The sequence below is a fragment of the Urocampus carinirostris genome, chromosome 11, assembly GCF_059441175.1.
Source record: "Urocampus carinirostris isolate Australia breed hairy pipefish chromosome 11, RoL_Ucar_1.0, whole genome shotgun sequence".
Classification (NCBI taxonomy): Eukaryota; Metazoa; Chordata; class Actinopteri; order Syngnathiformes; family Syngnathidae; genus Urocampus; species Urocampus carinirostris.
The window spans coordinates 30,821,623-30,837,231 of record NC_142359.1 but is presented as its reverse complement, the minus strand read 5'-3'; the positions used below and the strand labels follow the sequence as shown (position 1 = coordinate 30,837,231).

The 15,609-nt window shown below is 38.0% G+C and overlaps 1 protein-coding gene across 12 annotated transcripts in view; it reads left to right on the top strand.

The window, feature by feature from the left end:
• phtf2 (putative homeodomain transcription factor 2) overlaps nucleotides 1–15,609 on the top strand; it is a 32,075-nt gene that overhangs the window by 248 nt on the left and 16,218 nt on the right. For 8 of the 12 annotated variants that reach the window (XR_015852041.1, XR_015852042.1, XR_015852040.1 and 5 more), the window contains exons 1-6: nucleotides 2,885–3,052; nucleotides 7,478–7,563; nucleotides 12,739–12,795; nucleotides 14,572–14,641; nucleotides 14,719–14,877; nucleotides 14,950–15,112. Coding sequence is in view for 8 of the 12 variants with exons in the window: in XM_088347721.1 (XP_088203847.1) it covers nucleotides 7,519–7,563; nucleotides 12,739–12,795; nucleotides 14,572–14,641; nucleotides 14,719–14,877; nucleotides 14,950–15,112 (494 nt within the window). In the remaining 4 variants the exon portion in view is untranslated. Of the gene's footprint in view, nucleotides 1–2,884; nucleotides 3,053–3,906; nucleotides 3,954–7,477; nucleotides 7,564–12,738; nucleotides 12,796–14,571; nucleotides 14,642–14,718; nucleotides 14,878–14,949; nucleotides 15,113–15,609 lie in introns of those variants that run through there. The other 4 variants (XM_088347718.1, XM_088347715.1, XM_088347716.1 and 1 more) reach the window with 4 other exon arrangements.

Below are 15,609 nucleotides of genomic sequence, written 5' to 3'. Positions count from 1 at the left end.
GTAAACAATGCTCTCCCTTCTTTTCGGAACCGTCTAATATTTAGTTTGTAGTGTAATTGTAGATGTTTTTTGTAGTGTTTTGTACAACTCTATTTCCATGGCAGTATTTTTGCAGTATTAATGCATTAGTATTTTATAGTTGTATTTCTGCAGGAGTATTTTTGTTGTATGTCCGTGTTATAAAAATACATTTTTGTAGTATATTTGTTGTATTTTGTAGTATTACAGAAGTTGTATTTTTGCAGTATTAATGTCGTAATATCTCTGTAGTAGTATTTCTGCTGTCACTTTTTTGGAGTTCTATTTTTGTATTTTAGTGTTAATGTAGATAGATAGATAGATAGATAGATAGATAGATAGATAGATAGATAGATAGATAGATAGATAGATAGATAGATAGATACTTTATTCATCCCCGAAGGGAAATTCACTTTTCCAGCAGCATCCCTAAGCTTCGAAAATAACACGGGAGCTGCTGGAGTGGCTGCCATTCGTGACTGTAGTACTTCTGCTGTAGTACTTGTATTGTCTCTTCACTAGTATTTCTGTACTATAGTATTACTGTGGTATTGTTTTACTTGTATTTCTGTGGTATGTTTGTAGTATTTCCAAAGTGGATCTTTTGTAGTGTTATTACCGTAGTTGTATTTTTGCAGTATTTCTGTCGTAATATTCCTGTAGTAGTGTTTTTGAAGCATTACTTTCATCACATTTCAAGTACTATTAATGTATTATAGTATTACTGTAGTGTTTTTGCAGTATTTCTGTGCAAGTAGTTTTTAATTATTTTCTTCGTATTATTTCTGTACTAGTATTTCTGAATTAAAGCATTAATGTAGTAGTATATTTCTTTTGTACTTCTGTAGTATGTCTGTGGTAATTTTGAAGAATTTCTATCGTATATTTTTTGTGGTATTTGTTGGTGTTACAGTAGTATTTTTGCAGGATTTCTGTAGAAGTATTTTTGTTGTCTTTCTCTAGTATTTTTGTAATATTACTATAGTTGTATTATTGCTGTATTTCTGGTGTAGTATGTCTGTCATAGTATATTTTGTATTACAATATTAGTGTATTACTATTTTGATGTAGTATTTCTGTTTTATAGTATTTCTGTAGTATTTTTGTAGAATTACTGTAGTTGTATTTTGCAGTATTTCTGTCACAATATCTCTGTAGTCATATTTTTGTAGTATTTCTCCCAGCATATTTCTATTGTTATATTTTTCTATTATAGTATTACTGTAGTGGTATTTTTGCTGTATTTTTGTAGAAGTATTTTTGAAGTTTTTCCATAGTAGTATTTTTTTTGTCTTTCTTTAGTATTTTTGTAATATTACTGTAGTTGTATTCTTGTAGTATTTCTGTTGTAATATTTTTGTCGTGCAATATTTTGTATCATAGTATTATTGTAGTTCTATTGTTGTACTTTTTGAATTGTATTTCTTTCTTTTCAGAATGAAATCAAAATGATGTATTTGGTCCCTGTTTTTAATCACTTAACTTGATATTTAGTGTTATAGCCATTTTGTTGTAGGCCAGTTTTTGTCGTATACCTGTCGTAGTATTTTTTGTTGTAGAAACAAGAAGGGGCAATTGGGACAACGTTGGCACCCAAAAAACATTTATACATTAGTAGTATTTATTTGTAATTGATATTCTTACTTGTAATTCTTAACACTCATTTAAGGTCGCACAACATAATACAACAAAATATAGTGGTCCAATAATACACTCAGTTCCTTTAACTCTCATAAGGCAGGGGCCTCAAACTATCATCCTGAGGGCTGCAAGTTTGAGACCCCTGGCTTAAGGGCTCTTGTAACTCAGTTGAGCATTGTTTACACATTCTCAACAAAGAAAATTTGTATCTAAATTTTTTTTAAGGACGCCTAAAACCATGCACAATACTAAAGTTAAAATTAAAGCCACAGTGTGTAATATTTGACAATTAGATGGCACTGTTGTCTAATGCGAACTAAAACCAGTGCCACAGCAATCAACATGATGGCAAACAAACATGGCGGCAAACTAAGTAGGGATTCCTCTGTGTAAAAGGAATACACATTTCTTGACCTATAATACAAGAAAAATAACATTGGTAGTTAATATATTTTCCCTAGTATTCAAATCATTGTTGTTGTTTTTTTTACTGGATGAAACCACTAGAAAGTGTTAAATATTATACACTGTCCCCAGCAAAGCCACAATCCAGGTCTAATTTCCCACTATGTTCGGTCCGGAGCCTACGGTCTGTAAATGCTTGTCTATTAGTGATCCCAAGAGCCAAGAAGAAATCCACGGGTTCGAAAGCGTTCTCCATTCGGCCCCCGGTGCTGTGGAATGCTCTGCTCTCTGAGATTCGATCTGCAACCTCAGTGGAACTTTTGTAATCTATGCTTAAAACACACTATATTCTATAGCTTATGAATGACCTATATTTCATGTCATAGATATTGTATTGTTTGTTAATTCTACATCCATTGCAACCTGGTCATCTTTATTATTTTGGTTTTATTTTATGCTGTAATTATTTTATAAATATGTTTTTAAATTGTATTGTTTGTTAAGGCAACATCCATTGCAGCCTGGTCATCCTGGAAGGGGGATTACCTCCTGTGTGGTTCCTTCTCAAGGTTTCTTCATTTTCCTCTTGCGGAGGTTTTTGGGTTTTTCCTTGTCCTCATGTGGGTTTTAGATCAAGGAAGTGTGTAATAATAGTCTGTGGTTTGCAAAAAATCTGTGGTCTGTGCAGACCTTTGAGACTCCTTGTGATTAAAGGCTATACAAATAGACAAGACTTGCCTTTAAGTATTACGATGAGTAATCGCAAAAGAACACTGCACATAATGTATAGGCGCTTTTCTTTGCAATTTTACGGTCAAGGCAAGTGAAGTCAACTAGTGTTTTGCGTTGACTGTGGTTATTTCACTTCAGAGGAGCTCGAGGCTTTGGGAGCATCCGAACGCCATGGAGGATGCGTTTTAACTCGCACGCGCCTGTAAAGCTTTTCTTTTTTTAAGTTTTGTGAGCAGGAGGCTTCACCGTAAGAAAGGTATCACGTTGCATGTCAGGCGAAATGGGTGAGGGGGGCTGCGGAGGGTCTCTTTGTGGCCACCGGTAGCTAGCTAGCTAGTTGTCTGGTTAGCTAGTTAGCTCCCTTGCTACAAACAAAGCATTCGCTTTTAAAATGTTTCGTTCATCGTTGACGTGTTTATAAAACACTCGATTTGAACCCACTATTTAAAACACGTTGCGTTTATGTTACGCGTTCAAATATTTTAACACTAGAACGCTTTCAAAAAAAAGAAATTGTGTTTTTCTTGTGGGGTGTGTGGGGTGGGGGTGTTTACATTTCTTGCTGTCAATTCAAGTCTTTAATATAGACCTTAATCACAAAAAGTCACAACGGGCTGAACAGGCTACCATTAAAAAAACACGTGATCTGAAACCTACGATCGGGAGTGCTGTGATGTCTGGCAAGCTGGCTATGAAAATGAACTATTATTCATAGACTAGACTAGAATTTGCCTAACTATCATTGATATCAACGTTGTGAAACTTTGTATTGCAGCAAGGAGGATCAATGCAAAAAATACCATATTTAACCTTGTGTTGTTATGCATAACTTGTAGTAGGATGTCTTCAATTGTGACATGCGATAGAGGCTAGGTCAAAAGGTGACTGCATTTTGGTCAATGTTCATTTGAGTATTGTCCTCCAACACACATACTAACACAACTAAGAATTAACAGTAAGTACTTTGCTTGGAATAAGGATTCAATTGGATGAATTGATCTAGAGGCCACATCTGTTATCAGTGGTCCCCTTAGATGCTCAACTGAGCCAACCACTCCGTCCCCACACAACCGCTTACATCACTTGCTGCATTAGTTACGTCACCCGATGCCTGGTGGCACTGCTGCAGATGAACGTCTCTCGCGTGCACGCAGATGGTAAGCGACCAGCATCCTCTTTTACTGAAGATGTCAATCCCTAGGTGGAAATAAAAGCTTAAAGAGCTGTTTTTCCCAAATCTCTTGATGTACAATGCTCATTCATGCCTTGCAGAGTGTTAGCTGAGAGTCGGTAAGGGGGCTGCCTAACAATTTGTGTCAAGGTATTTTACAATCGTATTACTCTTGATTATAATCATCGTTGTTAACTTAAGAGGCATAATTGGATTCGACCCAGGAATATAGTATCATTTTGTAGACTAGTCATTATGGAGACAGTTTTCTACTATTTTCTGTTTTCTCAATCAACACGACTGTACCAATACTTTTGTCTGTGCAATGTTGGCTGATGTGCACAAAAGAGGAAGGAACTTGTCAATTTGAAAATGTGACAGGGAGCACAAAGAGTTCCTATCCAAAGCGGATATAAGTCTCATTCAGTCAACTTAAGGCAGATGGTAAATCAGGACCCTTTTGGGTGAGACCCCTGTTGAAGACCCACTGTCGGGTTGTGTGTTTGTTACCCCCGGCTACCTTTGCCTTGCATAGCTCAAGTGGGGAAGCGTGTGTGTATATGTGTCTTTGTGTGTTATGTTCAGACTTGATTTGGCAGCCTGACACTTTTTCCAATGCTGCACAGAGATGTAACCAGCACCCGTCATGAAATATGGAACACCCACAGGGTGAGAGAGGAGGGGGCAGCTCAGATTGCGCATCACGAGGTCAGGTTCATGTTTTCGTCCTGAAAGGAGTTGCAAAGTCCAAGTGCGGTGATGAGTTACAAAGTCATTTTCCCAAGCAGATGGCCATGTAAATAATATATGTATAAGACGATTTAACTGCTTCTGCTGGGGTTAACTTACATGTTGTATGTTAACCGTTTGCCCTAAAGCAGAATTCATTTCCTTCACAAACATTAGTGTTTGCCAGCCCACAAGTGTAAACGAAGCATTTTCATGATTTTGTTGGTGGCATTTAAATTAAGCTGTGACATTAATCTTCAACCCCTCTGAGGTGGCTACTTGCTGCACGAAAAAAATGCAACAGTTTCTCTCAACCAATCACAGCTTTTAAAAATCTTCTTAGAAATACCTTTTGGTAGACTTCTTCTTCAAAATGATTTACTTTGATCACAAAATGATTTTTTATTATTATTATTAGTTTTTTTTTTTAATAATCCATTTATCTTTTTTCCCGAAGTTGTCCTAGTCCTTAGAAATTTGGCATTGCAACTTGAAATCCCGGAAATAATCCATACAATTTGTAATTCTTCAAAGGTAAACAGTCACAATCTTATAGCTAATGATTGAAACAAAGTGCATGAAGTACTTTGCATAGCTTAATTTGTATTTGTACATTTGCAAGGACGTTCCCCTTTTCTTAATGTAGGGATGGACCTTACCCGGTTTTAAGTTATGACCAGAAATAACTAATCTGTTGGCCCTGCTAATTGTCAAGTCAAGGCATGTTTATTTGTAAAGCCCTTAATCACGAAGAGTCTCAAAGGGCTGCACAGATCAAAGACTATTGCAAACTATTATTACCGACTATTATGACACCATCCATTCATCTAAAACCTACATGAGGGCAAATGATACACATATTCAATTAATTTGCTATAGGTGATCTGATGCTGGGGCCAAAGGCTATTGGCTTTGTTTTGAGGTTATACTCAACACATCAGGGTTAAGGATTTTGTTCCAGTGTGTTGGGTTCAAAGAGTAAAAACTGCCCATGTTTATGAGTTAAATCAAACTCGACTTAATTTGATGGTTCAGAAGAATTGGCTAAACATGCGCTAAGAGTAACCAAATCTATTTAAAATCTATTTAAAATTTGTAGCTCCCCGGCAATTATGTCGGTGGGTGTGGACCTGGAGTCGTCCCAAAAATGACTATTATAAGTTACACTTTGACTAACTCATTATATGGAAATCCTTCCACCTTGCACTTGGCAATCTACATTCTTACCTTGTTCCCCGAGGACACAGCCTACTACCACCGTGTGTTTCAGGGACCCTTTTCACACTTAAAGTCAATATTTGAACACATTATTATCAAAATCCCGAAGTTCCAGTTTTACGCATAACACTGCTTGTCAGTTGATTGCTTTCTGACAATACTTAACTATATTTACTCATTTCAATAGTACCAATGGATGAATAGTGAAGCTCAAGGTCATTGTCAAGTATAGCATGTTGAGGTTTAAGTAACTGGGGATTGAGTAGCCTCCACATATCTGTTCAGATGTCAATCTGATTGTCTTTGTGTATTCAGTGCAGTCGCCTGCTGATCTTTCTGTGATGTGTCATGTGACCTTAGTTACATTAAGACGTTATCCTCTCCTTTAAATACCCATGCAAAGCCACCGTGTATTTAGAGAAGGTTAAGACTTCACCCCAAGTCTTTTTTTCCATTTAAAATAATGAATTTCAGTGTGCACTTGACTGACGTTAAAGCCATATTTGGCAACAATTGAGTCGAGCACTTTAGCTCGTTTTGGCTTTTGAGTACAGGAATTTCTCTCGTCAAGACAGGGTTGTGAATAACTAGCCTGTTGCTCCTCCTGTGAAAGCTGAGCAGGTTGACCCTGACGATTGTGCTCATCTGCTGTTATGAGAAAAGTGGCGAGTAAGTGATGAGAACAAGAACAAATCGCATTATGTTTTTTAACTGTCATGCAGCATTTTGTCACATTAGCTTCTTTCCTACTTGTGACTTGGGTCAGTTGTCCCCCACTAAGCATTGTGGCCACATTCATTTCAACATGTTACCTATTGTTTACTATGCTTGTGTATAGTAATGCTAATTGTGATTCACCCTGGTCAACCTGGAAGGGGGATTACCACTTGTGAGGTCCTTTCTCAAGGTTTCTTTTTCCTCACACTGAGGTTTTGAGTTGTTCCTTGCCCGCATGTTGGTTTAAGATAAGGTAATTGTGTAATTGTAATCCTGTGCAGTCCTTTGAGACATTTTTGTGCTTAAGGGCTATATAAATAAATGTGACTTGACTTGACATTCCTGCTATGGCGCAGAGTCCAGACTTCCTTTAGATCTGTAGATAGATAGATAGATAGATAGATAGATAGATAGATACTTTGTTCATCCCCGAAGGGAAATTCACATTTGACATCATTTGTAGGGTGGCATGGGTTCGAATGTTGCGATTTAGCAACTATTGCTCCGAACACGAGTTGGCACAAGTGTGCTGGGAAGCACATCTCGATAGTGTTGCTGTTTTTTTCAGTGCTTTATTTATAAAGAAAGGAAAGAAATAAACCCCCCAGAGAATGCACATATCCGAAGTGACTGGGCAGGAATAGCAAAGTGCCATGGGTGGAGTCAACGTTGACTCTCAACATTCATACTTAGTTGGGCGATGAAGTGTTTGTGTATTTGTTACACGCGTTGGTCTGCCCCTCCCTGCACATTTCCTTATTAGTCAGAGCGCACCTGCCTTTGGTCCTACACTCACATCAGCTTTGCTCGTGCTGCCTTATGCTAAATGTTTTCTTTTTTCTTTAGCCAGTCTTAAGATGCCCCAGACAGCGAAAGGTGACATGTAAATGGCTTCCAAGGTGAAAGATGCTGTGGTGTGGTACCAGAAAAAGGTAAGAGCAGAATTATTTTTGATTTGTGCTTCTTACTGTTGCATTGCACCTCTCACAATGGGGATTTATTTATTCATTAGTGGGCTCAAAGGTCTTAATGGGCTCTGTAAAAAATAAGTCTGAATCAGGCCCATTGTCTTTTTCAAGTTATTTATGATTCCATCTATCATTATACCCTTGATTGATTATATAATGGATAATTAATGAGGTGATTCCCAAAACTTTTGTCAACTCGGTGTCAGTTTTAGCAGACGTCAATTCAGAGCAGAACAGTTAACACGTTCAGAATACAAAATGTTGGCTTCAAGTGTCGTCTTGTTCCGTGGTTTCCGATATCAGATCCTCTGCTGGACTCCCATCACTGAAACATTGCAATTTTTGCACACTTAGCGTTTCCAAAGGATCAAGTTGCATTTAGCAAATGTATTTACGCTACTAGAAAAAAAAAAACAAGTGCATTAAAATGAAAAAAAAAGAGTCACATTTCTTCCCTTTCATCACATTTACACTACAGATGTTTCTCTCAAATGGGAAGTGATGGTGCCAGCCAATTTTTGCCATTTTGACTAAATTTTGAAGGCCTACAGAACATTTTGATGTGTAACTAAATAGACATAGGACACACCAAAATAAAGCTTAATTTCTCATCTTTTATTGGAAAAAAGTATACCGTTGCTAAGTCTTTTGAAAATGGCTTTCCAAAATAACTTTGAGAAAAACTCCTTTTTGTGAAAGGATGCATATAAAGCAGAAGTTTCACTTCCATGCTTTTTTAATATATATTTGTCATACCTTCAATATCTAAACAATGCTTACCAAAAGCACAAGGGCACTTTGCTTACAAAATAACGTCTTATTGCAAGAACACTAAACGTATGCATGAACATTGCAAGAATGTCTCAGCCCCCTATATTTCCGGTGAAGGTATCAGATGATTACGGTCGTCTTGGCGTTAGTGTATGTGCAATAAACTATATCCCTCTCTGAAGGGACTTTGTCATCTTTTTTAGAAAGACTAAAGCTTTGAAGCGTTAATTGTCTGTTACATCTTTGCTTTTGTCACCACACTGCGCGTACTTGACATATGGGCTGCCTACACTTTGCCATATGGTGTCATACATTGGATAAAGGACTAAGTGTGTTGACAAAAATCTGATCAATGCCATTATTGCCATCGAGTGGCGATTTTATATACTGAAATCAGTCCCTGAAGCTTGATACTTACTGATTAGCAACATCAAAGCCTTTGTTACATTAACAAAAAGAAAAAACGAAAAAAAAACGTCTTTTTACGTTTTAGCACTCAAGGACAATGCTTCTGAAAATGTATTATACGTTAAGGCACTGAGTGAGTTAAACAGTGGGAGTCATGGAACATATTCCTTCTACTTGTTAGAAAGGCATGGTAACTGAATTGAAAAAAATTAGTATACCCACAAGTGGGAAAAGCTTGGCTAATATTTTCGCTTGCCTGCCAAGCAAGTAACTTGCTTGCTAGTCATTTTTCATTACTTCCCAAGAAATCCTAGCTTGGTGTATTTTTTTATGGAGGAAATCTCCCCAAATTGGCATTTACCATGTGTTGCACATAATAGGAATCTCATGAGTGAAGAGGTCCGCTGTGCTTGATCCAGAACTTTGAGCGCTGATATACCCTTGTGCTAAGCTTTCTGGAGTGAGGTCATGGGAAAACCCCAATTAAAACACCTGATCTTAGCAGCAACAACTTAGCTTCCAGGTTCCATTTTAAGACGTAAGCCATTAAAAATAGTTGAATTACAGGCAGACATAGCCAAGCCTGCAAGTGACTTGATGCAAGTGGCAGCTAGGTAATGCATGCTTGTTGGCTCGTAAGAACATGTGCGCACTTGCTGTAGCTAAAAATAGGCCACGTACACACGTTTGTTGCCACGGTCACGTTTGGAAACGAAGCAAGAGTTAATCTTCAGGCTGTAGGACCCGAGTCCTTTTTCTATTTGCTCTCTGGGGGGGGGCTTATGTTTTCTCAGCAATAAATCTCCATGGAAATATACATCATCATGTCCAAGTTTAAGGATCGCAACATAAGATTACTGTTTGCAAAAATGTTCACTTTACAGGCTTGTAATGTTAGTTGTAAGTAAAACTCTGTTTTTATTCTTATAACTTATTCTCTATTTATGTATCCATGGCTCAGTTACAGTAAAATTTATATAGCTCTTGATGGTGAAGTGCTTAAGAGGATAAGGTCCCCCCTAATTCCTCTGCTGTCAAATGTCACTGCATGGCTAATGTATGAGTAACACATGTGAAGTGTTGACAGTTGTTATAAATGGCACTTTTGTCCTGAGCCTGTGGCCATCTTTGACCCTTTTCTTCCCCATAGTTGCGTTAAATGAGGGCTCACCGTTTTCGTGGACGCTTGTTGCAACGCATAAAGCTTCACCTCTTATAATAATAATAATAATAATAATAATAATTTCCTTGTATTGTCATTCTGTGTAACAATGTACACAGAACGAAATGTCGATTGCACCTGACCCGTTGTAGCGAGCCGATGCAGCCGCAGCCAACAGAGGGCGCCGCCGACCACTTTTTAAGTCTTAGGAATGACTCGGCCGGGGCGCGAACCACCGACCTCCCAGTCTCAAAGCGGGCGCCTTACCATCTAGGCTACTTATCCAGTTGCCACAGTAACATCACGCTATTGTGACACAACATGAAATGACGTGTGTACAAATAATTAATCATGGTAAAGCAATGGTTTTTTTTTTAGTTACTTTCTGGGTTGGGAAAATATTGTATTGTATTTAAGTTGGGTGTGTATTTTGTGTACACATACGAAAAGTTCTGAATGTGAGGATTAGAAGCACAAAAAAAGTTATACAGTACCGAGTTTGACCTTAGAACACTTCCCACAATAGACAATTTGATCTGGTTATCATAAGTCAGCTGGAAAACAACTCAAGGGTAATTCCATTTAAAAGTGCAACAAGCTTATCGACTTTATAGAATTGTAAATAAATGACATTCTTCCAATAAGATACAATGGAACCAAATAACGCATAGAGTTGATTGCATAGCAGCACACGGGAAGTACAGAATGTCACATAAGTGAGTACATCCCTCACATTTCTGCAGAGATTTCATTATAGTGTTTAATAGAACATCACTGAAGTCACATCACTTTGACACAATTAAAATAAATCTGTCAACAAAGGCCATGGCTTACTGGAAAGATATCCTCTGGTCTGATCAGAGAAAGATTAATTTATTTGGCTCAGATGGTGTAAAGCATGTCTGGCGGCAACCAGGGGAGAAGTACATGTTTGTGTCATGCCTAAAGTCAAGCATGGTGTTGGGAATGTCTTGGTTTGGGGCTGCATAAGTGCAACTGGAGTTAGGGAGTTGCATTTCATTGAGTAAAACATAATAAGCATGTACTGTGAAATACAAGATCTCAAATATCTCCCATCTCTGTCATGTTGTCATGAAGGAGTGAAAGAGCATTCAAGTGGAAATTTGTCAGGCTCTAGTGAAATCCATGACCAGGAGGTTTAGGGTGACTCTGCAAATTCATATTGGCCACACAAAGTAACTTCAGGAACTTTTACTTAAGGGTGTTTTCACTTTTGTTACCTGGGGTTTAGCCACTTATGGCCATATTTTGAGTTTTTTTGAGTGGGGTACAAAATCAACAAGATAAACGTGTATTGAAATAATTTATCAATGACAATACAGACAAGCTGAAAGAAAAAAATGTTAAGCTAAATAGGCAAATATTTATGTGGTAGTGCTATGAAACTGGCCTAAAGGACATGTGGCAGCAACATTGTGAAAAAAAGAACAATATTATATATATATATATATATATATATAACCTGTTAGTCTTTTAACCCCTTACAGTACCTTTAAAATTAGCCTAAAATCCCAACCCAAGATACACCCAAAATAAATTGAATGCTGTTCTTGAACATTATCGAGAATATGGTCTCTTTTGAAAGGTAAAACTTTTAAAAGGTAAAAAGTTTGGTCCCACACTGAAATAATCACTGCAAGTACTACTAATATTAAGTAATCTGAGTTAGAACACACATAAATAGAAGTTTTTTTATTCTTGCCTGAATCATTTATTGCAATTAAATGCCTGCAGATGATTGTAGCATGGGCATCTTACCTGGAAAACAGGTGAGACATTAGCTTGAAGCCTTACCTGGATCCTTGTCAAATTTGCAACAATCTGAACAAGTAAACATTGTATTTTACACATTTTCCCCAATGGTAGGCTTAGACGTTTCCAAAAGTGGCCATTTTGATTCGACCAGTTTTCAGCACTCAAATATTTGTAAATTTGTATTTTACTTTGGCCATTTTTATACATTGTAAAAAGAGTTGTGAAAGTATAAATTCTCTTTACAGAAGTCAATAAATGATTGTGCACGCTTGCGCATAAAAATGAATCACTAGTGGCACTCCAGACACTTATTTCCGGGTTTAATTTAAATATACGATTGGAACATCTTTATATCGATTCATTCAAAATTTCATTGGCTAACCAATGTGTCAATCACCATTTGAACCGGTCTCTAAAGTTTTTCGGAGGTAAAGGAGGTGGGTTGGATTCACTAGACCCTTACGGATATAAGGAGGCCATGGTTGCTTACTATCATTGAATGTGATTGCTGCAAATCGACGTCTTTGGTGAGCTACGCTGCCTTCATAGTTTTCGAGTGTGTTGCTGCAGACTGATCGTGGAATTAATACGATTAGTACATTTATAAATGGTCAGCATATTTTAAATCCCAAGAGCTCTCCAATGATATTTGGCATGACGTATTTCAGTGACTGTTGACATGTGTTTGCTTCTCACGTTAAGGGGTCGCGTCTACTAGAGGGCAGCAGTTCAAAGAGCAAGGGTGGTAGCAAGGGTGAAAGGAGTTCTTGATAATTCATCTCTGCTGCAATGTTCTCAAAAATGGGCAGAGATTAATTGCTAATTTTCTGGGCTGTGCTGATGACTATTGTTCTTCCTATAATGGATTTTGAACCAGCTTTTGTTGGACTCATACAAACAACTGACCCCAAAAAGTGTTTTTGTTTTCTTGTCTGTATTGATTCATGCTGTTTTTCGGTGCTAATTGAATCGTCATCTATATTGGAGGGTATTTGATTAACTTCAAGGTGTTACTTTTTTAGATCGGCGCCTATGACCAGCAGATATGGGAGAAGTCGGTGGAGCAGCGGGAGATCAAGGTACTGTCCCTTTTGTTTTTCCACTGTGCATTTTCGTTCTCTGTTTCTTTCAAGGTCTGTCTGGTACCTCCGGCCTCCCCCCTCACCCAGTGTTTTTCTTTTGTAACCATTTCCTTTTTGCCCCACTTTCTCTTCGTCATCTTCACCCGTCCTCCTTGTCAAAATCGCCATCCTCTCCAGTTTATCTCACTGGTGAGTATGGAGTAGCAGCAGGGGCTCACCTGCACGGTGTAGACTAGCGAGACTCTGACCAGTTTGCCGTCTCAGTCGGAGCTGCCCGTGTTTGGTGTGTTAACCCCACGCTCAGACAGGACACGACACGAAACGACACTTAATGTTAAGAGAGGCAGGTAAAAAGTGCAAAATAGGGATTATCTTTGCAATTGGAATGCTATCAAGTTAACATAATTGTTTGAAACTAACTGATGAGACATTTGTCGCGGTGGTGAGTGCCGTAACATAACCACAAGACCACTAATGACTCGGGTTGCATATCAAAAGGCATTAGAGTATATTTTATTACCACTATTCTTACAATGCCAGAAAAATGTTGACGAATGTGAAAACAGAACGTTGTCCTAAAAGATATTGCAAAAAAGCATGATGAAGGAAACAACTCTTTAGTGTATCTGACTTTGTACATATTTTTACCTTTCAGGATGAAATTTCTGTTTACTCCATTCTCTAAAAACGTTTTTCTGCATTGAGTAAAAAATAGTGTGATAATGAGATAAATGCCTTTTTGTATGTCTCCTGGTCTACTGGAACTTTTAATCCGGAAATACGGTATTCATCAAAGGATTGTAAAAGTTGTTGTGACCATTATAAAGATAAGAAGCCTCAAATTGATAAGAACACAGATGGATTCTTTGTCTTGAACTTAGTGCCAAAATAAATCTGCCAACAAGGAGCTATTTGATTGAGCAAACGGCACCATTTGCTTTGAACAAGTTAGGGTACAAGTTCCCACAGTAAAGAAATTCTTATGAGGACACGTGACTCAAACATGCACGTCAAATGTGTTTGAATTGTTTTGCTGCGTTCTGCTTTTCATTCCCAACATATGCTCGGTGTGGCTTGCCAGACGGGTGACATTATTATGGGTGGGACTGAACAATTAGTGGGATTCAAAGTTGCATCACATCACAGTTGCTTTTTAATTGTTAAAACCGAATTAGAAAAGCTGTTTTTAATGAAGAAGTGCATACATATGTTTTTTAAGTATCTGATTAATGTGACATTATGTTGATTTGTTGATGATCAGATAACAGGAATTTTTTCATTTATAGAAAATAATTTTAAACTACCATTGAAGAAAAACTAATGTTTGTTTTTATTCACTGGTAAGGCTTTATCATGTCTTTGACAATCAGTCTCACTTTTGGAATTTCAAAGGTTTCTGTCATTATCTGTTTGAATGCTTAAGCCTAAAACGGTATTGGAATAACATAATGCAATATTTTCTTCATAAATTTAAATTTGTTTGCCTTCTTCGAAGCATGAGCCTAGCCCATGGCAAGGAATGGGTCATGTATCATAAAAGTCATACAGTCCATTACAAAGATTTTATTTCTGTAAGCCAATTTGCTCATCTGTTCAGCCCTACTTCATGTTTTAGTTACAGCGTGACATTAAAAGTTGAAGCAGTTCGATGTGCACCTTTATGTAAATATTGTAGGAACGCAACTAGAGCTTGTAGAAAGCACGATGTGCCTCCCAAATTTGCCCTTTTTAAAAATCCGGGCACCATATTGACGTTTTATGTTGTCCCCCCAGGGCCTGAGGAACAAGCCGAAGAAGACCGGTCATGTCAAACCAGACCTCATTGATGTCGATCTGGTTAGAGGTGTGAGAAGATTTCAAGTTGATTCCTTTACACAAAATTGACCAACCAATGATTCCTTATGTTGTGGTTCTCCAAAGGCTCCGCATTCGCTAAGGCGAAACCGGAGAGCCCGTGGACCTCCCTGACTAGAAAGGGCATTGTCCGCGTCGTCTTTTTCCCCTTCTTCTACCGATGGTGGATCCAGGTTACATCCAGGGCCATTTTCCTCTTGTTGCTGGCGCTCTACCTGTTGCAAGGTGCGTGACCCGCCCATTAATTCTTAACATCGAATGTATTTGTGACTGTAAGGTGTGTTCCCTCTCTTACAGTATTAGCAGCCTTCCTCTACACAAGCATCCCGCAGGCACACGGAATTCCCGCCACTGAGGTGTTTGGCGCCATCTGGCTTATGCTGCTGCTGGGCACTGTGCACTGTCAGATCGTCTCTACCCGTACGCCCAAGCCGACCTCTGTGGGTGGGAAAAGACGCAGGTGAGAACCTCGTATGAGAACCCGATCATTTGTCATGGAGAAGTTGAAGTTCTTGGTCTTATAAATCATATTTTGTGGCCACATTTCACTGCTGTGAAAATTGGAATTATTATTGCTCATTCTCAATAATAAATAGAGGCGTTGAGTTTGTCACTGCTGTGTGTTTTTGGAATGGTTTTGGAATGCTTGTTTGTTGGTTTGATGTTTGGTAAGGGTTATGTGACACTGTCCATAGAGAACGCATTCATTCAGAGCGTATTTTGTATTCTAAGATAAGGCAATCCGGGTCGAAAGTGGACCACTCCACCTTTGATGTGGCTCAAATTTACTGTTTTTATTTTTATTTTTGTGTGTAACTTCCCCCATTTTCCCCATGAAAAGGGTCACGTGAAAAAAAATATCAAATTGTTTAAAATACTTAAGGGCTGCAACTAATTATTCTTTTGGTTGCCGGTTATTTTTTCATTTAATCGATTAATCGGATACGAAAACACATT